This window comes from Rhipicephalus microplus, chromosome 1 (assembly GCF_043290135.1).
Source record: "Rhipicephalus microplus isolate Deutch F79 chromosome 1, USDA_Rmic, whole genome shotgun sequence".
Taxonomy (NCBI): Eukaryota; Metazoa; Arthropoda; class Arachnida; order Ixodida; family Ixodidae; genus Rhipicephalus; species Rhipicephalus microplus.
Window position 1 is genome coordinate 260,477,975 of NC_134700.1, and position 23,625 is coordinate 260,501,599.

Genomic DNA, 23,625 nt, shown 5'->3' on the forward strand with positions numbered 1-23,625 from the left:
CCTGGTCGCCCTCGAGTCGACGTGGCCGCATCGGTGACAGTGAGCGACGTCGTGGAGATGGTGAACGGCGGGTAGACGGAACGGGGCGGAACGACGGTGACATAGGCGGCGGTTGGTCATAAGAGCGGCTTGACTGGCTGGGAAAGTTGGAGGCGACCTGCGGTTGCTGCACACGATTGCAATATCGTGCCACATGACCGACGCAACCGCAAGCAAAGCAGATGGGGCGATTATCAGCAGTGCGCCATTGGTTTGCTGGTCGCATCCATGTCGCAGAACGCGATTGGCGAGCCGGCTGCTGATATGAGTGCATGGTAGGCGGCGCTCGGGGCACGTGGGTGACGCCGGCGTATGTAGGCGAGACAGGTTCTCCAAAGGCCTGGAGCCTCGCGACAGTTTCGGTGTAATTTAGCGGAACAGTGACAGAAATCGGTGGGGGCGGCCTGGCAACAACTTGGGCGTAGCTGAGTGGCACAGATGCAGGAGTTGGCTGGTGGTATTCAGGGATGACCTCCGCGATTTCCTGCTGAATGGCTCGGCGGAGCGGAGGTAGAAGTGTACTTGATGGCTGTTGAGCTTGTTGTGGGGAAGCAAAAGCCAGTAGAGAGACCTGGCGGGCAACTTCTTCACGCACGAACGACTTGATTTCGGCGAGCAAGGTTGCGTGGTCTGGAACTGCTGACAAGGCCGAGAGATCAGCATCACGTGGTGGCGGGCGACGGGTCATCAAGCGCTGCCGCCGCAGCTCGTCGTAACTTTGGCATAACATGATGACTTCTGCCACAGTGCGGGGGTTCTTTGCCAGGAGCATGGTGAAGGCATCGTCGGCGATGCCTTTTAGAACATGCGTGATTTTGTCAGCCTCTGACATGTTCAGGTCGACTTTCTTGCACAAGTCAAGGATGTCCTCGATATAACTTGTGAAGGACTCACCGGTCTGCTGGGCTCGTTCACGTAAATGCTGTTCAGCTTGCAGCTTACGAACAGCAGGGCGGCCGAACACGTCGACGACAGCAGTTTTAAAAGCGGACCATGTCGGGAAATCAGATGCGTGGTTGTTGTACCACATGCCGGCCACACCCGCGAGATAGAAAAACAGATTGCCGAGTTTACCTTCCTCGTCCCAATGGTTGGGGACGTTCACGCGTTCGTACATGGCCAGCCAGTCCTCGACGTTGGTGCCATCCGCTCCGGTGAAGACAGGAGGGTCGCGAATGCGGGGGACACCGGGACATGGCGGCGACGTAGGAGGAAGCGTTTGCTGGGCGGCGTCTTGGTACATGGTTGGAGGCACGGTACGGGATCGAAGCTCCAAGGGCATCGAATGCTGACCGAAGGTGTTTGAAGGGCACAGCACTCTCAGCACTCTCCACCAAATTGTTAAGCGGTTTATTGATGGACACTCAGCGATGATTCACGACAGCGACAGTCAATGCGGGGATCGACTCTCTGCACGAGCTGCTCTTCTTCTTAAGAAAAGGGCGACCCACTAGAAGGCGCTGAAGAGGATGACCCACTGTTCAAAGGCTTTACCACAATATATATATATATATATATATATATATATATATATATATATATATATATATATATATATATATATATATATATATATATATATATATATATATATATATATATATATATATATATATATATATATATATATAACGGACATTGATGCCAAGGAAAGTATAGGGGAAGTTATTAGACCAAATTGTAATGAAAGAGTGCAGAAAGAAGAGTGGGTGAAAAGATAACTTGCCGTGGGCAAGAACCGAACCTGCGACCTTCGAATAACGCGTTCAATGCTCTACCACTGAGCTACCACGGCGGCTATCCCCCCAGCCACTTATTGGGTATATATTTTGAATTAAACGTGGCAGTTAGTCAGCGCCACCTACGCCAAGGTGGCGAGTGTGGCACATCCTTTATGAGCCCGTTTGGCGTCACGTAGCACGTGAACTTATTACGACCTGGCAGCTGACCAATTGTCTCTCGTATACAACCTAAAGTAAAGACCCCAAGTCTGCCAGTACGAGACCCTCGTTAGTGAATTCGTTTATATATATATATATATATATATATATATATATATATATATATATATATATATATATATATATATATATATATATATATATATATATATATATATATATATATATATTTATATATATATGTATATATTTATATATGTATATATATATATATATATATGTATATATATATATATATATATATATATATATATATATATATTGTGCAAAGCACCCGCCGTGGTGGTGTAGTTAGTGGTTATGGTTATGCTACTCGACTGCTGAAACGCAGGTCGCAGGATCGAATCGCTGCCGCGATGCCAGCATTTTCAATGGAAGCGAGAATGCCTGAGGCACGGGTGTACTTAGATTGAGGGGCAAGTTAAAGAACCTTACGTCGCCCTCCACTATGGCGTCTCTCATAATCATATCATGAGTGGGAAGTTAAATCACAACAATTACCAGCATTCTGCAAAGTGAGCCAAATTTCAGTCCTTCCGGTTCTTGTCTAAGCTTGTCGAACGCACGTGGACCATTAAAGGACGGGCCCCGCCGCGGTGGTCTAGTGGCTAAGGTACTCGGCTGCTGACCTGCACGTCGCGGGTTTGAATCCCGGCTGCGGCGGCTGCATTTCCGATGGAGGCGGAAATGTTGTAGGCCCGTGTACTCAGATTTGGCTGCACGTTAAAGAACCCCAGGTGGTCGAAATTTCCGGAGCCCTCCACTACGGCGTCTCTCATAATCATATGGTGGTTTTGGGACGTTAAACCTCACTTATCAATCAATCAACCATTAAAGGACGGGACATACAGAGCCCGTTCAGCCTAAAGCAAGCTCATTTCTTGTGCCGGCTATTGTTTCAAAGTCCCACTGGGTCTCACAGGAAAAACAGGCAGTACGCGGGTTTTAGGCTGTGACATATGAAAAGTCAAAAAAAGGGAACTTTTAGCACATGCTTACACCATTAAAATCATAATATTTATGTCCTTTTTTGTCGGTAAGTACTGACGCAGTTGACACGGATCATCCAATATGAAAGATATTCATATTCAGATATCCGTGTCATGAATTTATTATTATACTATTACTATTATTATTATTATTTGAACGCCACTTAGTCAAAACATAAAAGAAAGAAGTGTAAATTTAAAGGCTCGTATTTTGTTGTTGTTGTTGTTGTTGTTGTTGTTGTTGTCGTTGTTGTTGTTGTTGTTGTTGTTGTTGTCGTCGTTGTTGTTGTTGTTGTTGTTAGACAATCAGTAACATATAACCAATACCCGTGGTTTTCGTAAATTTCCTAATACAGTTCTAGCTACTGACGTACGGAACACACAGAAAGGTGCGTACACCTAACATTTTGTCATTGTTCAAGAATACCACACTATTTCTTTATTTCGGAGACTGCAAGGGCCTAGGTTACCATTATCTTCCTTCCCGTTGTTTCTGTCTTTCTATAGTTGGGTAATTTACTGTACGAACTGACCTAGAAGGTCACCAATCAATACTGACATCCCCTACACGTATTTCTTAGCGCTAAATTTTTGAAAGTTCAGGTTTTTATGAAAGTTTTTAGTGGTTTACATATTATGAACGAAGAACCTTAGGGTCTCGGCTTGTCGGCGTTGATATTTGAGGCTTTACATCCCAAACCCACCATATGATTATGAGAGACGCCGTAGTAGAGGGCTCCGTAAAGGCTGTCGGCGGGTCACGTCGTCGTCTCAGTTCATCATACGTGGGTATGAACAACAAAAATTGAATAAATCTCACTACTCCTCATCGGTTTGTACTTTGCATATTATGAGTTAGAGGCTTGTCGTTACTGCACAAAACATTGTTTGGCTCAACAGCGGTGTCATAATTCTCGATGGAATTCACCATGGTGCTCAAGTTTCCTCTCAAAAATCATGATACGGACCAGCAAGTCTACGGTAAGGTCATTCATAACACCACTTTTTGAAACATATCTGCAAAGTGATGGTGCGTTATTGGATCGGTGGCGAGTAAAGCAGTTTTAAAGAATTAATATTTTGCTGGGGGAAACACCAGCGCATGCAACATGCCTCGCCCCTACCCGGGTTTCTCGTTCATGGAGCTGAAAGAGCCTTCCATACGTGAACTTTTGCCACAATTTTTTTATTCGCATTACAGTGAGCGCAAACATAGCACGAAATATTTTCCAACTCACTCAACTTTCTACCCTATTTAATATTTTATTTTTGAATAGAATTTCTATTTATTTCTCGCATTTCTTCGCAAGCTCCATTTCTGTATCGCACCAGTTGTGTTTTACTTCGGGTTTTTATCAAAATAGAAAGCACTCGGTCGCACGAAATGAAAACACTTCCATCGCTCTGAGTTTGCTCGACAAATACTCGACGTTGACGCATGGTCTATTCTGCTTCTGAGGGTATAGGCTACTTGGCTTTTCAATTATTTGTAGCAAGATGTTTTGGTTTGTTGATTTTCTGCTTTCTAGTTTTCAATTTTGTGCAACCGGTGAGAATGCTGCCCCAAGCGGCGCGCCTATAGCACGCACGAAGAGGTACATCAGATCAGACATCTTGGCAAAACTTTGCTCGCAAGATAAACGACGAGGTCTTTGAGTTACCTTCGTTGTGTCTGTAAGCGCAAGTAACTTTCGAGAGAAACGAATATATATACGATGAGCGAGGAACGTCTGCGTTGACAGTCTGCGAGTCTTTTGCTGCAGTACCACACGTAACTCGACTCAACGGGACGGTGCTGGCATGCCTGAACATTATCTCGGTAGAGCACTTGTACTTTGCACAGCGAAGAAGGCTTTATTAGGTCCATTTCTAATCGACTGGTCAGCGATGCCGACAACCGCCCGCAGCGCGTCACGTCCGCCTTTGTTCGAGAGGTAAGCGTGAGCGTAAAACAGGCTTCTCTAATCATTACTGCGACTCTTCCGGTGCCCAGAACCCCTTTCGAGAAGCACAGCGGTGACTCAAGTGCGCCACTGAGTCTCGAGTTCTTGCAAGTTCACTGTGAGATCATTTGCTTTGGTTCAATTTTGATGATGACCGTGCAGTTAATATGAGCAACAGACGTGATCAAGAATGTTGGCTCTAGTGATCATTTGGGCGGCACTTTTTTTTTGCGTCTCCTGCCTCTGCCTTTCAATTCCATTATCCCTTTCTTCCTTGGTAAAGAATAACCTAACATAACTGGATCTCGTTAATTTTCCAGTTGTTATCTCAACGGTTTTTTTTCTTTACTTTTGCGTAGGTTGGACATTCGAGACAGCGCGACGTGGTGCTTCTCAGGGGAAGGAAGTCGGTGCTTTTGTCTATATACCAGGCACCTCTTCAAAATCACTGCATTACCTCGACACTCTTCGCACTACTGCATTACGAAGCTTTGCTTTTTTTGTGAGCGTACATTCGATATTGCGTTATGTATTGCGCAACAGCCATTCTTCGAAGGTGACAGTCGCTCCACTCATGCCACGAAAAATCCTTTCGGAGGCACGCGCAGTGTGAAGCGCGCGACACGACTCGCCGAAGCGCCATCACCGTTGCCAATTATTTTCAGCACTTTGCGCAAAGGCGATTGTGCAATGAGAGCTCCGAATCGCGTGCTGAAGTGCAGTGATGGTGCGTAGTAATGACAGTGTTGCGAAATACGAGTGTGGTTTGCCGGTACGTAAGACGGCAGCTGCTTTGCCTGAGGCGTCTCTGTTGGGAAACTATAGGTTCACCACGCTTGCGCGTGTCGACACCCACGAGAAGGCATGACGCAACATCTCTCTGACGAAGTGAGGCTATTTGTCCCATCTCATTAGTGCGATATCGTTAAGGAACGCGTGTCGAAGAAGATGTGGTGTCACCGTCGACGTCGTTGGCTATGAACGAAAAGTCGGCGTTGAAGTTAGCGGGGAATCCGGATAGATACGCAGAGTAAGGATTAAAGTTTTGAACCGGAATCGGGTCCAGGTATCCACGTGGCAGTCGACTATTCTACTACAAAGAAACGACAATGCTTGGAACTCCACCGGACGAGGACGTGGTACAGTCTTCATATCGGTAAAGAAGTTAGTTAACATGTGTAACATTGTCAGGGGCGTGAAAAAAAAAACGTCAGGTGTCACACCATGTATTTTTCATATCGCGTGTCGGCTGACAGCTGTCGATTCATCATGAAAGCCTGGGCTACAATCAGTCATCGTTATCGCCACACCATTGACAAAATGGGTATCTACATAGGTGCGCATACTGCTGCACAGTAGCGTAGAGTGTGTTTGGTTGATAAGTGGAGTTTAACGTCCCGAAACCGCCATATGATTATGAGAGACACCGTAGTGGAGGGCTCCCAAGATTTCGACCACCTGGGGTTCTTTAACTTGCACCCAAATCTGAGCACACGGGCCTACAGCATTTCCGCCTCCACTGAAAATGCAGCCGCCGCAGCCGGGATTTCATCTCGCGACCTGCGAGTCAGCAGCCGAGTACTTTAGCCACTAGACCACCGCGGCGGCACAAGACCACAGCTTCTAGACCACTGCAGCTGTCATTGCAGTAGCCGACCATGTAGAGTTTATACAAGTCAATGTCATGCGCGCAGACGTACCTTCACTCGGAGAATATTTGAGGTGTCCATCTAGGTGCGAAACAAGGCACGCGAATAAAAAAGCGATGGCAATGAGGACTGCAACGCTACCTCGTTTCGCTATTCAATGTGAAGAAGATAATTGTATCGCGCACAGTTACAGAAATGAAATGACTAAAATTATCCGGGACTTTATTTTGAATTCGAATTGATCAAAAAGTTACGCAGTGCAGTGACACGGGAACAGAATGTCACTAAATATTGCTGTGTAATCATTAAATCTTCCATGTGTCTATTGTTCCCTTGCGTTGGCGTTGCGTCGGCTTTGAGTAGGTTGTTCTTTTGTTGCCGTCGTCGTCGTCGTTGTTGTTGCTGTTGTTGCTGTCATTGCTGTTGTCGTACAAAATATATAGCTATCCCCGCCGTGGTAGTCCGGTGGCTAAGGTATGGCCCGCAGGTTGTGGGATGTAATCCCGGTCGTGGCGGCTGAATTTTCTATGGAGGCGGTCCTTTCTATTATTCTCCCTTTCCCGCACCCCAAGTGTAGGGTAGCCAACCTTGGTTAACCTCTCTGCCTTTCCTCTCTATTTATTTATCTCTCTCTCTTCTATGGAGGCGAAAATGCTATAGGCCCGTGTGCTCAGATTTGGGTACACATTAAAGAACACCAGGTAGTCAAAACTTCCGGAGCCTTCCATCACTGCGTCTCTCATAATCATATGGCGGTTTTTGGACACTAAACCGCAGATGTCATCAAAACGTATTGTTAATGCAGGCAGTAAATTCTGTGACTGCAAAGAAGATCCATTTCGCGTTAATTCGTAACCGCGGAGAGTAACTAAACAGCTTTTTAGAAGCTTTGTGTAGCTGCAATGCATATTGCGCACACAGGGAACAGCCTTGGAGGAAAGGGGCATCTAGCCACGCCGTTGCCCTAATAATTAGGAAAAATTAAGGAAAAACTAAAACTAGCTTCTTTTTTTCAGGACTGCTTTGTTGAAGTGGTAACATTCACAAAAGGTGGATATAAATGTAGACTAAAATGGTGGAGAGATTCAGCATGGTCTACCCGGCTCGCTTTTTTAACACGTAAAGCCAAAATTGAAGTGAATCATGCATACATTACCATACCCATACAAGAAAACGACGACCACAGAAGCAATAAAAAAATGACAGCATATCCACGGGGTGAGAGAGGGTGAGAGTGGGGCGAAGCTGTGTCCGCATGCCGCCGCTTCGGCCTCCCGCTCTCGTACGCCGGGATCTTCTCGGCGGCGCCGCGCAGTTTAATGGCGCGCTTCTGCCTCGCGCGCTCGCATATTGGGGTTCCGTCTTCGAGCGCGAGCCACCGCCGCCTTGCGCGCACTCCGCTATGCAGCTTTGTCTATCCGCCGACCTTCTGAGCGTGCGCGCGCGCCAGGACGTCTTTTATTTTACTACACCGCGCCCCTTAGCGTACGGCGCCGGCGACGAACACGCGATTGCCAACGTCTTCGTGTGACGTCATTTATATTTTCTTGCGCGCTCGCATATCAGGGTTCGTCTTCAAGCGCGAGCCACTGCCGCCTTGCGCGTGACACACTTTTTATCGGCAAACCGCGAATCATCCACTGGCCGCGTCCGTCCATCGTCTGTCTGCCTGTATGACGCACGGATGGACGCAGAGACGGACGCTCGAACAGATGGACAGACGGCCGCATGGACGAACGCAAGGACGGACACACGGATGGATGCATGGACGGATGCACGAATTGACGGACGCGTGGACGCGCGGATGAACGCACAGGCAGATGGATGGATGGACGGACGGATGGACGTATGAACGAACGCAGGGAGGGACGTACGGTTGGATGGACGGATGGACGCACAGATAGACGCCCGGGTGAACGCACAAGAGGACGGACGGACGAACGCATGGATGAACAGATGGACGCATAGACGGACGGAAGCAAGAACGAACGGACGGCCTGAAGCATGAACGGAATGACGGACGCTTCGCCTCACTCATCATCATTCGCTCCATGGACATACTGTGATTTTTATTATTTTATCATACTTATGAGTAACGTCCTACAGTATCAAACAATTTCATTTTCCAGCGTATATTCATTTCGTTATATGATCAAGTACCGCCTTCTACGGTGGGTTCAGGAACTAACGAGAGGTGGCTACATACGATTACCACGGGACGCTTCAGGAGCTTCGCTCCTGGAAAATTCTCCTGAGTGATCGTGGCAACGTGTTTCTCTTTTCTCTTGTCGACCAAGTTTTGCGCACCTCCCGCATCATATTCACGGTAACTTCATAACTTCATGTTCGTGTGCCTTTACACGCGCAAAAGGTGCCGGTTCGACCTCATGACCTTAGAAACTACTTCTGCACATTTTTTCTCGTGTATGCTTTGCGAACTCAGATAAACTCTTACTACGTACAATTACGCTGCCTCGAAACTCAGTTCCTCGCTAATACCCTTTTTTTTGCAACGCAGGTACCACCACAATGGTGACCCAAGCAGAACCCAGCGTAACGCCTCATGCTGAACCACTGTTCGCCGAGCCGATACATAACATAACGGTGCCTGTTGGCCGAAAGGTGACCCTGTCTTGCGTCGTCGACAACCTCAACAACTACAGGGTGAGTTATCTCCTTGGTGGCGCACTCGTCCCAACATTTCGAACGTACAGGTGAATTTACGAATGGAATGTCGATAAGCAGGAACGAAGCTGTGCACCATCCACCTCAGCGAAACATTGGCTATAGTGTACTCGGCTGCTGACTCGAAGGCCGTGGTTTCGATCCCAGCTGCGGCGCTCACATTTCGATGGGGGTGAAGTGGCAGAGTCCCGTGTACTGTGCGATTTCAGGACACGTTAAAGAACAGGAAATGGTCGAAATCCGGAGCCCTCCACTACGCGTCTCTCATAATCTTATGGTGATTTCCGGATGTAAAACCCCATATATTATTCTATACTATGAAGTTCTATAGAGGAGTCTCTTTAAGACAAGCATCACGCACAGTTTGTCGTGAGGATAACATTGAAATAGCGCGCAACCGTACAGTTAGAACTTCATAGGTTCATCTGTGCGGTTTCTGAGAGCCGCGTTGTTATTGAATTAATGTACCGCTGTGCAATTTCACCGTTTTGTGAGGTTGAACGTAATAAAGTTTGTTTAACGCGCATTGAAAAAGCTAGGATGACATAATGTCCTACTTATCCTTCGTTAATTTGTTTATTGGAGAATGCACAAGATGGCAACTACACGTCTTATTAATCTTCAACATCTCCTCATTTTGAAACATAATTTACTCTGAGCCTAATCCATCCATCTATTTCACTAAACTTTACTGTAGTAAGCTGAACCACCAAATTAATGGTTCGCTCCTTTTGTCAAGCCACATCTTAAGTGTACCTGAGAAATTGCGGTAATCTCCCTTACGCTGAGCACAATCCTGACATTTTGCGTATACGCCGCATATTTTTCACGCGTTTTTGTTGCTAACTTGTCCAACAAGCCAAGCTGATTAAGCCAGCCAGAATTTTATTGCTGCAAACCCACGCCCACTAAGACATCTGGATTTACAAACAACGCAAACAACGTACGGTTTTACGGCGTGATCGCTTTAAAGCAGCAGAGGGAAATGCTCAAGGAGAGCCACAGTGGCTGTTATGCGAGCCGAAGGAAACACACATAAAAGTAAGACCTCTTTACCTTATCGGGAGGGCACACTTGAAGTAAGCACTCGGCGTTTTCCGTGAGATTAGTGTGTTCGTTATATCTCCGCAGAGTGAACAATGAGGCAGTGGCTTACCATCTCGTACGAGCTTCCAACGACAATAGATGAACGCCATGCGTGCGCCACAGTACGCGCGACCACGAAACGCTCAACGCGCGATAAAAGAAGACCCGCTTCGCGCACCTAATTCAGCTGTCTGTGGCAACATCATCGCCTGCTGACACCCAGACAGAGAAACGGAATGCGCCTTGTTTGCGCGCACAACATACGCTAAGCGGCTTACCGGCGATCCCAAAAACTATGGCTTGCGAACGGAAGCTCCCATGCACAAAACTCTGATCACCATAAGCGGTGCGACGCACGCGACTGAAAGCATTGCTTTTAAGCTCTTTATCAGCCTTGTGTGGACGGCGTTAGAACCAGACTATATAGCTGTGTCTCTCGCATTCCACTGTCGTTTTTTTTAATGGGGTAAAAAAATTTAGTTAGCGCGACATTCGAGAGATAGTCGCTGCAGTCGTGTGCGCTCATTACTGTCGGCACCCGTTTATGACGTGCGGGGCACAAATGAATGGAATCGTTGTATTACAGAAGGACACTTCTTCGACTGTGTCGGGCATATCACATCACCCAGCGAATGCACGAAGTTTCAGTGCAAACGAGAAAACTGCAGAGGTGAAAGAGACGTAGACGTGGGGTCACGATTAGTTGCTGTGCTTGACGTCTTCATCCATGTTACGGTCAAAAAAAAAAAAAAGCTCTTTCGCTCTTCTTTTTTTTGCTTATTTTTCCTCACTCGTTCACATGTAGAAACCGAGCAAAAAATTTATCAGATCTCACGTACTCTGGGAATCAATTTTACGTGAAGCATGCGCCTGCAAGCTGACTGTGTTGTAATTTTTTGTCGGGCAAAACGTTACCAAGTTGCGCTAAAGATATGTACATAATCATGCATTGACATACGCTAGACATACGCATATGTTTTATATTACCAGTTGTTCACAGTTGCATAATGATGCCAACAGCATCATGGATATTAGCAACATCATAAGCGTTAAGCTGATATAACAAGCTGCTGCTCGCGAGGATTGTAGCCCTAAGCACTGCCACATAAATAAGCTTAAGCGAATGACACCTGGCTACAAATTATGTTTACTCGACGTTACGGCTGTATCGCAAGAGTACATAAGTAATGTTTATATAATTGGAAAGCCAGCACTGCAGCCACTACTGACGTTTCACGAACATAGGGTCTGTTTCAAAAGTGGTTCCGAAACTTGGCGTGGCTCTGTGGTAGAATATTTGTTTGCCACGCAGAATGTTGGGCTTCGATTCCTGCTAGGACCCTCACATTCAGTCTTTGCATTCATCGAGCCTACGCTACCAATGTTACATTTCTTCTTAACGCTCGCGCGGTAAAGTTACCCATGTCAGTTCTCACCGCTCATGGTTAAATATAAACTGTCAATCACCTGTAGCATACACCCGCATAGCTGAGGCACATACGCACCCGCGGGTATGCACCACACGTTTGGTGAACTGAGTTTGACGACGTACGCGACGGGATTGTAACATCATTCATCTCATGACCAGTTAGTCATATTTGTCAAACATAGATTGATTGATAGATAGATAGATAGATAGATAGATAGATAGATAGATAGATAGATAGATAGATAGATAGATAGATCATCAACGGATGGATGGATGAATGAATGAATGGATGGATGGATGGATGGATGGATGGATGGATGGATGGATGGATGGATGGATGGATGGATGGATGGATGGATGGATGGATGGCTCAAAGTGCCTACAGTTCGCCGAGAAATTCTTCGCATTTATTAAAGCTACCTTCCAAACACTGAGTTTCAACTTTCATAAACTTTGGAGGGACACGTTATTTCACTGTTTGCAGTCAAGAACAACACAAACATTTAAAGAAATATTACGGCAGCTTTGCACTAACATGCCTGAAGGAAGGGCGGAGATGAGTGGCCTGCCTGTTTCTCTTGATTTTCTCGTCTCTCTCTCTACAGTTGTTTCTTGTATCTTTTTCTCTTTTATCTGTGTCTTTATATTTATTGCTTTCTCACCCATTTTATATTTATTTATTCCTCTCCTCCCATTCTTTTTCCAACCTTGTTTCTCTCTTCATCTCTCTATGATATTTTATCTCTATTTTTTGTGATTATTCCCTTTCCTCCTCCGTATTTTTCTCTTCCTATTTCTTTCTATCGCGTCCTATCAATTTCTTCGTTTCTTTCTCTCTGTTTGCCGTTTTTTGTGTTGTCTTTCTTTTCATACCTCAGTGTATTTTTTTCTTCTATTTATCTCTACATTAAAGTTTCTTTTTCTTTCTGCCGCTTTCTTTTTCTCTTTTTTATCTCTCTTTCCGACCTTTTCCTGCTTATCAAGCATCACCATGTGCGGAAAAACTCCCTTTCTCGATTTCCCGCCTGGTAATTGATCAGTAAACAAAGCTGCAGCATCAGGTGGGCTAGTGGCACTTGTATTACTAATGTATTACTTGTATAGAACGAAACACAAAATATATATAGAAAGTAGCGCTTGTGGGACTATTCAAGGGCCGTCACTTCAGCCAGCTCTCTTACGTGATCACTCTGAAGTCAGGTAGTTCATGACATACATAGAATCGGTGTAGAAAAGCGTGTTCTTTCAAAGGGCATCTACCCGTGACTGACGGTGACCTCGGTAGGCCAAGTGCACTCCACGACCCCGTTCGGGTAGTGATATGCTAGACATTGCCAGATTCCAGCATCTAGTCAAAACTCTGTAACGGCTGCATTTAAAGGCAATCAGATCAGCCGTAGCAGCCTTGTGGACCAAGCGTAATGCCGAGCTTCTTCTCAAGTTCTTGTTATCGGCCCATTACACGTCTAAATACTGCGTTGCGCAAACCATACCGAACGATTAAGAACTATCGAGATAATCTTAGAACCTTCCGACGCAATTACGAGTTTCTGTTTCGTGGCCACAAGTTCGGCCAAATAAAGAGAAAACGCCGACTGCTGCCTTTTGCAAAGTCATCATCACGTGACAATATTTGACCAATGGAGGAATATGAAAACATTGTGGCATTGGACAACGTCCAGCACAGCACTCAAGCATGACCGGGTCTGAGCTGGACAATACGGTCCCTACTGCCCTGTAACAAACCTAAAAAAACCTCGAACTGGAAGTCACGCCAGGGGTGAATAGAATTTCGCAAGATTCCCCGAGTTCTGGGAGAAGATAATTTAAAAAGATGAGGAATTAATGAACAAACCAGCTAGCGTTATAAGTCAAATTACAGCATATTATAACAAAAAAACGTAAATGACTATCAAGGTATCGTGAAGGGTAAAGCAACGGCGAGATTACTTCTGCAAAACCGACACCAGCGTTTGGAAGCGCGCACTGATGGATGGGAAGGTGCTGCATTATCTTTTTTCTTTCTTTCTTTCTCTTTATTTTCCTATCCATCCTCCAACGCTCTTCGTTTCGCAGCCCGGAAACGACGATATCCATAAATGCGAGACGCGTATATACGAATCGCCGAGAGACCTGCGCGTCCGTATTGACGAAGACAAATGCGACGTTGCGAGAGCGCCGACGCGCGCCACGAAATATGTGCTTCGTTTCTCGCACGTGTGTTTGGGTGTGAGAAAGAAAAAGGGCTGGGTGCTGCTACACATTTCGTGCACGAGCGTACTCGCATGTGCGCTGGATGCGTGCCCACGCACGAAGCGCGTGTGTTTGTATAAGTGTGCGAGAAGGGTAAGTTATGCATTTAGTGCGTGTGCGTGAGTGTGATGTGCGCCCACGCAGGAGGCACGGAAAGCCCGAGACGTAAATCTGAGTGCTGCGCCAAGGAATCGAAATCCATACCTGCCCTTCGGTCCAAAGGTATAGCGAGACGTGGATTTGCGAGGTCTGCCAATAGTGCAGACTAATTGAGCAGTGTAGAAAGCCAGATAGATGACGATCTTACTCTGCGTCCACCTGATGATTGATTGATATGTAGGGTTTAACGTCCCAAAACCACCTTATGATTATGAGAGACGCCGTAGTGGAGGGCTCCGGGAATTTCGACCACCTGGCGTTCCTTAACGTGCACCCAAATCTGAGCACACAGGCCTACAACATTTCCGCCTCCATTGGAAATGCAGCCGCCGCAGCTGGGATTTGAACCCGCGACCTGCGGGTCAGCAGCCGAGTACCTTAGCCACTAGACCACTGCGCTGGGGCACGCGTCCACCTGAAACCTTACCTGCAACGTACAATACAGCCTCACTTAAAAGCTCCTCATAGCTCATCGATTCGACTGAAAAAAATTTTACTCCAAAAACTATTATCCAGCGATGGTGAAGATAGACCTGACGTCGCATGAAAAGCGGCGATTCTTGCGACTTGAGTCCATCGGATCCAAAGCTTGCTGTAGTGTCGATTCAGCTTTCCGTCGAGAATGAAGTAAAGGGTACACACCGAGGCACGCAACGCTGCAATCTCCCTGACGCGGAGTGTGACCTGGCTCTTGGCGCGTGAAATGGTGTCGCCAGCACGGAGACCAAAGCCCTCGCTTCGATGGGTGCGATTTGTAAACAACCATCGGGCGTGCCACTGAGAAAGAACAGCTGCGTATTTCATCTCCCACAGACTCGACTCGGTGCACGCAACCCCTGGGACAAAAAAAAGGGCAGGGGGGGGGGGGAGGGGCTGCGTAGTTCACGAAAGGCACTTTGTTGGTTTTACGCGAGGACAAAGCAGTCGCACTGTGATGCAAAAAAAAAAAAAACTGAGAGGCTTTGGTTTCAAGCAATCGTCGAGCGCTGTAGGCTAATAATGATGGCGTGTGGGGAATTGTCGCGTAGACATTGTAATATAAAAAGTTTGCACGAATACCTATTGCGTTGTTACTGAAAACAAAATGTTCTAAGAGCACCAAAATTTAAAACCCCGCATAAAATAATATAATACACGTAGGAAACTGTTAATTATTGTGTGTGTGTATGTGCGTGTGTGTGTGTGCGTGTGTGCGTGTGTGCGTGTGCGTGTGTGCGTGTGTGCGTGTGTGTGTGTGTGCGTGTGTGCGTGTGCGTGTGTGCGTGTGTGCGTGCGTGTGTGCGTGCGTGTGCGCGCGCGCGCGCGTGTGTGTGTGTGTGTGTGTGTGTGTGTGTGTGTGCGCGCCAACGTTTTTGGTAGCGCTGAGCTTGTATCGATGTCGACAGCCTCACAATACCTACTGCTTATGTGCTGCGTGTTAGTCATGTGCTGCGAGTTAATGATGGTTCGTTATTATGTGTCAGGTTATATGCATGCGTATTGGTTAGCTGTTTTTAGTTGAGATTCAGCAGCTCAAGCGAGGAAAAGCATGGTGTACCGACAAATTATTATTGCCCATATGAGACGACAGCCAACTGCTGTCGTCTCGGATCCGTCACTAACGTGCGAAGTGACTTAATCCGGAGCACGACCTCGGCAGCTCGCGCCTCTCAGACAAGCGCACAGCGAGATGCGCCGTTACGCCACGGCGATTTTCTCGACTCTCTCGCAATGCCGCGAAATATATAGCACGTATAAATTTAAGAGGCGCGCTCGTCTTTTCAAACTGAAATTTTATGGCACCAGATAACAGATCACGTGTTTCTGCCCCAGCCGGCCCGAACATTCTCGGACTGGGACGTGGAAAAACAAGACGGCATAAATCTCACCACCCCCCTCGGGGCACATCCTTAGACGCGACCTGCGTGGCTCCAAAGTGTTGTAATAATGGACCGACGCTCGCTCGAAGACGCCCGCCGCCGTATGCGACGCGAAGACGCGACCAGAGAGGAAAAGATGATGAAGAAGAAAATGGCTGTCAGTCGTTTTTTACAATCAAAGATTGAAGCAATGTCCTCCGTGCTCAACTTGTTTTTAAGCGCGGAATTCTCTTCATTTTATCTGCCGCTTCTCTTTCTTCTTTTGTGTCTCGCGCGGCCAGTTGTGTCTCCGCCATCTCTCTCTCTCTTTCGTCAGAAGGAGAGAGAGGAGGGCCACGAGCGAGAACTCGGCTGACGTGAACACGCGCCGCTCGTAATATATGTGGGCATTTGCCCGAGATCGTTTTTCAAAAACCTGGTATCCTCCGCTCTTTGACGGTTGTTGATCCCACGAGAAAACTGAGCGGGCGCCTCGTCTCTGAGTGAGGAGCGTGATATGTATAGTGTATATGAGTAGCCGGGGCCCGGGCACGTCACTGGTAACAGAGTAAGCACTCCGCCCTTGTTTCGCCTTGTTCTGTCAATATTTATGTCCGATCAATCGTTCCTGTTTTTTTTAACAGTGTTTGTGCCCTCTTGTCTTTTGCTTTAGCCCTCCCCGAGCGAAATTTACGGTCAACGTTCAGCCAAAAATGTGTGAATCGAAGCAAATTTTGACAAACTTGGTTCCAGTGTCTGTATAAACAGGACGTTATCGGTATGCAGCCTGGGTAAACGCCTCTTCGCACCATACGCTACCAGTTTAGTTGAGTTGCACTATTTGTATTACCAACATAGCTTCCTATTTTGGCTGTACACGAAGTTTTGTTGCCTACTACAGCAACATTAGCATTCGCGAAGCATGTACGACGTATTGCGATGTCATTTACGTCATTCAGAGCGGCGCGTAAAAGTAGTCACTAGTTAGGTAACGTTAACTAACTGAAGTACGCAAGCTGCTTCGTGCTAAACTGTCCGTAAAAAATCCCGCATATCACACTTGATTGCGCTTTGCAGAATATCTTTAACTTATATAGAACGAGTATTCCTTCATTTTGGAAACAGCAGAAATGTTGAGAGTGCCATTATCCGCTCCTTGATCAGAGTTTTGATAATAAAATGTTAACAAAACAGCAAGCAATAGCTCCATTGTCGGCGGATTCTCTCCTTGTAGTGAAAACTGTTCAATGGCACTATTCGAAGCATACAGAAAAATAATTGCTGGTTACAGACATATGCCTCTTTTTTTTATGTGATGTCTGCGGGTGCATAACTCAGTATGAACAATCTTTCGGTGGCTATATTTTGAAGTAATATTCTTAAACCTCATCAAACAAGTGCATGCTAAAGACTTACTAATTTGCTCTTTACAACCCCTATTTTACCACCTCTTTGCAGGGTACCAAACCGGTTACTTTTACCAGGTTTACCCCCAGCGTTTTCTTTTCATCTATTTTTCTCCATTTATTTTCTTTTTGTCGTTATAAAAAATACTATGCACCACGAAATTGTAGAAAACTTTCAATCACTCTAATTATGTACGGTAATTTAGGTAATTTTGTACCTAAATCTTACTTCGCAGTACGCGAGTAACTACTGCAAAGTAATATTGAGCCATTTCAATGTTCACTTAAGTTATTGAATTTAAAACAATATTTTGTCTTGACAGTTGTAAACCAATATTGTGTCGCCATTATCTTCTCGAACTACAATGCATAGCATGCCTCTAACTTGTACTGTGACCTCAAGCAAATTTTCTGCACACCAATTATCGCGTATATGAGATGATGCTCGGCACTCTACAGCATGCAGCCAGGAATGAACGTAAACGATTGATAATTACCGGACAGTGATTATACCTCGCCACGCAGAAATATTTTCTCTCTCTACAGTGGCACACGGTGAGCGTGTAAAAAAGAAGACGACCAGAACTGAACATATGCGGTTATCTAAAAATGGTAATCATCCTAACAATCACTTCAAAGAGAGACGCTTATATGTACTGGCCACGTGAACGAGAAGATTCTTGAATTTCTCCCGTTCATCCCTCCACTCCAGGCAAAAGTGATCGATCGATTGATTGATTGATTGATTGATTGATTGATTGATTGATTGATATGTGGGGTTTAACGTCCCAAAACCACCATATGATTATGAAAGACACCGTAGTGGAGGGGCTTCGAAAATTTCGGCCACCTGGGGTTCTTTAACGTGCGCTCAAATCTGAGCACACGGGCCTACAGCATTTACGCCTCCATCGCAAATGCAGCCGCCGCAGCCGGCATTCAACCCCGCGATCTCCTGCAGGTCAGCAGCCGAGTACCTTAGCCACTAGACCACCACGGCGGGGCATCCAGGCAAAATTGAAAAAGCATTCATGTCATTACGATCGTCACCGCGTCAACGTTCTCTTTTGCGTTATACTTTATTCTCTTTTTCGAGGTGGGAAAAACTGTTCACCCACTGGTCAAACAAAAAGTACGAACCGCTATATCATAATTGTTCGTACGCGCTACTGCTTCACGCTTTACAAGGCGGAATCGTCAACTGCGCAGGTGGCCTGGATGTACGTGGAGAAGTTCACGCTGTTGACACTGGCGAAGAGCGTGATCACGCACAACTCCCGCTTCAAGGTGACCCACAATGGCCACCGCACGTGGCACTTGCACATTCACCGCGTCCAGGAGAGGGACCGGGGAACGTACATGTGCCAGATCAACACATCGCCCATGAAGTCCCAAGTCGGATACCTCAACGTCGTCGGTAAATATGCACGTCTTATATATAAACACGCTTCTGTTTACTGCTGTCCAAGAAGTGGTGGACGTGTACTTTTCAGTGACGCGATATCCGCACCTCTCACCCTGTCTGTCAGAAGCAGGAGTCATGTTTTTAGCAGTGTTAGCATCTTTTACTTGTTACTGAATGAATGAATAGACTATATTTAAAGTCCGGCAGTTTTACCGGGCGAGGTGAAGGAAGAGGAGATTAACCCCTGTCCCTTCCCACTCTCCCTTGATCATGATGGCGGTGCCTCAGGTGACCGCTCGAAGTCCTTGCACCCGGGCGCCATCCTCAGCTTGCCGGACGGCCCGAAGCTAGTCGGCCAGCTCGTCGCTTGTGAATGCCGCCTCCCAGCGGCAGCACAGCTGACGCCGCTGATCGGCAACAGTGACCCACAAAGTTTTGAAACACGGTTTATTTTTTTACCATGCAGTTCTGAAACGTCGTAACTCATTTGGAACCGCTTCTTAGTCTGAAAATTTAGTCGCATTTGCAGCCGTCAGCTAGAAAAGACCGTAAAGGGGAATACGCACCGTATTCCTAACGTTTATGTCATAGTGACCCCCTTTCATATATTTCCTGTTGCAAAACAGTTAACTGATCTAGTTTTTTTCCCAACCTTTCCCAGGTGTTAACAATGTAGTGACATCTATTCCAGAGCTTTTTCTCGTTGGCTGAAGCTTACTTAGTAAAGAACCCGTAGTTGCCATTCTAGATAAAATACCGGACCACAAGATAATAACTCTGATGCTGAATCTTGGCCATGAGCCCAAAGAACGAAACGAAGTGCGAGTTGTCTCTGTTTCTGCACGTGCAAATGACGTGAGCATTATGGATGCACTTATCGAACCATTTTCGAACTTCTTTTCTTTCTATCGATCAGGTGGCTGAATATGTTGAGTAGTTGTGGACATTTTTCAAAAATCTCGTCTTAAGTGCACCAAAAATTTTTCACCTATAAAAAGAAAATGCATAAAAATTTCAAAACCCTGGCTTACTAACGAAGTCGTTCGCTTTAACGTGAAGAGCCCCGCCGTGGTGGTCTAGTGGCTAAGGTACTCGGCTGCTGACCCGCAGGTCACGGGATAGAATCCTGGCTGCAGTAGCTGCATTTTCGACGGAGGCGAAAATGCAGCTGCAGGCCCGTGTTCTGAGATTTCGGTGTACGTCGAAGAACCCTAGATGATCGAAATTTCGTGTGCCCTCTACTTCGGCGTCTCTCGAAATCATATGATTGTTTTGGGACGTTAAACCCCACATATCAATCAATCAATCAATCAATCAAGGATGACAAAAAATAGCATAGTGAATGCCGGCCTACCATCCCAAAATTTTTATTATTAATGCTGTAGTGAGTATAGAGCAAGTGTGCTTACAGCAGTGACCCAATGAGAGTTTAGAAAAGGCTTTGAAAGGCCGCTCTTCTAGCTTTCGCTGTGACTGTGCTTCGCCTTCCGCTCAGGCCAAGCGTTTTTTTTTTTAGGGTCGAAGCTCCTTAGGGCGTGGGCTGTGCGTCCCCTGTAGCCTGTATGTAGCCACCTCTAGTTTAGTTCTTGCAGTGTTCACTAGATGGCGGTACCGTCCCCTGTATGTAGCCACCTCTAGTTTAGTTCTTGCAGTGTTCACTAGATGGCGGTACCGTCTCCTGTATGTAGCCACCTCTCGTTTAGTTCCTGTAGTGTTTACTAGATGGTGGTACTTGTAGCTGATGATGAAAAGATGCAAGATGTTATAAACTAGAAAGCGGTACTTGTAGTTGATGAAAGACGCGAGATCCTATAAAATAGGAATGATGTCACATATGGCGCGTGTCATTGGTTGAAGGCAATCGTTCGATTTAGTGCGGCGACGTACGCTAGGGGGAGCGATGTAATAAAATCGAGTGGGCAAAATGTACAGAGGATTCATGGTTTACCAGGTTTACCTCCGGAGCTTCACCCACTCATCATCATTCACTTCGTGGATATGGCGGAATTTTTTTAACTCGCGAGTGGTATGAGAACAGAATGAGCTTCCCGCAGATCTCATCGAACGCTTGACTACAGCAGATTTCATTCAGGCGCCTAATGCTCTTTTGTCGAGCCTTAAAGTATAATTTAAATATTTCTTTTTTTTTCGCCAATGTTCACTTGTACATGTCTACGCAAGTACAATTTTTTTATTTTGTTTTTTGACAATACACAATTTCAGTATCGATAATCTCAAGTTTGACAAAGTACATAAATTATTTATGCGGTGTCCAATATGTATTACTAGCATATTGAAGATAAAAGTTATAGTGTAAATATTTACTGTGGTAATTATCGTTGTAAGTGTTGCTATTATTGCTGTAAAAAAGTAGTGAAAGGTGTGTAGCATGTCATTATCGCCTATTTTGTGTAGTATGTACGTATTGCATTTTTTTGTATTACTACTCCTGCTTATAACCTCTTTAGGTTAGCAGAATATTACAAATAAAATAAACTTTTTTTATGAAAATATGAGTTGCCAAAAATATGAGGCAGGAAATTTTTAACGTGTCGTGAATCGCAGTGCCGCCCAAAATCGATAACAATCTGACAAGTGACAGCACGGAAGTGGCTGAAGGTGGCGAAGTGGCATTGCGCTGCGTGGCAAACGGGACACCGGAACCGGAAATCACGTGGCGAAGAGAGGACGCCCAGTACATCTCACTCGACCCATCCAAGAAAGGTCAGAGACGACTTTCGTGACGCCAGGATGCCTAGGTCAGAGACGACTTTCGTGACGCCAGGATGCCTAGCGATACGCCATGCAAACACTGTGGAGATGTATAGCCTTTTTTATGTGATCCCTGCGGTTTAGACCGGAACTACGAAACTCGTATATATAGCTTTCCTGAAATCCAAATTGCCCCGCCGCGGTGGTCTAGTGGCTAAGGTACTCGGCTGCTGACCCGCAGGTCATGGGTTTGAATCCCGGCTGCATTTTTGATGGAGGCGAGAATGCTGTAGGCACGTGTGCTCAGATTTCGGTGCACGTTAAAGAACCCCAGGTGGTCGAAATTTCCGGAGTCCTCCACTACAGCGTCTCTCATAATCATATGGTGGTTTTGGAACGTACGTCAAACCCCACATATCAATCATCAATGAAATATGAATTGGACCTGAGGTGCTGGCTGATATACTTTCATTATCCACTGGTTCAAGATTTAAGGCAGTCGAATAGGTCTTAGTAACATTGAGAGCCAATAACATCTGTCAGGATGATGAACCCGGGAATAAGCACCAAGTATGAGCCGCTTGATAAACCCCATTGTGCTTCCTATATAGATACAATCTGCTTTGTAGATTCTATTCTTTAGACGCTGTTCGTTTCGGGCCTCGGACACATTGCTGTAGCGGAACGCACTTAAAGAATATTGAACATATTATATTAATTCGTAGAACTAAGAATGTCGCTGGACCTAATATTTCGACGTGTGCACTTGTCTTCATCAAGACAGCAACTGTTGCTTTCGCTTCATTTTACACAGTAATGGCATAGAGAAACATACATAAAGAGCGGGCACTCCCGTAGGGCCCTGCGGCCCAACTAGTGTGCTGCTTTCAGCGCCGCGAGTCAGACCCAATAACGTCTTCAGCATAAATAAAATCACAACTTTTCTTTCTTTCTGACGCTGGGATTTGAACCCGTGACCTCATGCTCCGAAAGCGAGTCTTTACCACTACGCTACACTCCCATGCGTCCTCAAAGGGAATACATGTACAGTCCAACTAAACCACATGAATGTGCCTCTTTGTGCAAAACAAATGCAGAAAGACAACATTTGACTCATACTTTACTGTTTTCTGTTGTAGGGCATTAAATGTCCTCAGCGGCACATGATGTAGAGCAGATATGGAAAATTGCACAAATTAATAAAATTTTTTTTGCAAAAAAATGATGCCAAACTTGGGTATTTATTATCCTCCTGAGGAGGCTATTACATCTCAACAAAAAAAAAGTTAAATTGAGCACGGGTACGTCATCTAGTGGTTATTCAGACCCTTTCTTGCTGGGCCGTGATCGGCTCCAGTGGCCACTCTTTATATAGTATGTTTCTCTATGGTAGACTAATTTCTGAGCTTCTTGGCTAAGCCGTGACTCTCGGTGCGTGCACTGCGATAATCTTATCATGTGCACATAGAGTGCGTGTGTATGATTGCACTTTTCGTAACGGTCGTGTACTCCTGTCCGGTTCGCAGCATTGTCGGTGAGAGGCACCTGGCTAAACATAACGAAGGTTTCCCGCCTGCACATGAGTGCCTACTTGTGCATTGCAACCAACGGTGTGCTGCCCTCGGTCAGCAAGCGGATCATCCTTGCAGTCAGCTGTGAGTACGTTAGAAGTCATTTGAAGTCCGTTGCTGTGCATATGAAGAGCCTGAAATTATATTTGTATTTGTAAAGTATATGAGACTGTTTTGTGGTAGATGGCGAGAGAATGATATAAGCATATCAAGTCACCACGAACGAAATTTATAACTATGTGCAGAGATGATGTCTACATGTGATGGGCTGACTCTTCCTAACTTGTCTCATAAAGAGGAAGAACGACGGCCCTCTAGAAACAAGTTTGTTCAATACCCGTAAGGCCATTCATGCGATCTGAATCACACGAACATGCTTTATTCTCTGTAAGTTATTTCGTCAACTTAACTAAAGAACGATATTCACGGCATTTTACATTGCTATACAGAAAGGATATATATCCAGTGATCTCTAGAATCAATAAAATTTAACAGCGCCA

General features: G+C 45.8%; 1 protein-coding gene across 1 annotated transcript in view; it reads left to right on the forward strand.

The window, feature by feature from the left end:
* The window catches only part of LOC142814741 (lachesin-like), a 48,003-nt gene that overhangs the window by 16,924 nt on the left and 7,454 nt on the right, over positions 1 to 23,625 (forward strand). Inside the window, exons 2-5 of the mRNA XM_075893980.1 lie at positions 9,100 to 9,245; positions 18,647 to 18,854; positions 21,408 to 21,566; positions 23,081 to 23,209. Of these exons, the coding sequence (XP_075750095.1) occupies positions 9,100 to 9,245; positions 18,647 to 18,854; positions 21,408 to 21,566; positions 23,081 to 23,209 (642 nt within the window). The remainder of the gene's footprint in view (positions 1 to 9,099; positions 9,246 to 18,646; positions 18,855 to 21,407; positions 21,567 to 23,080; positions 23,210 to 23,625) is intronic.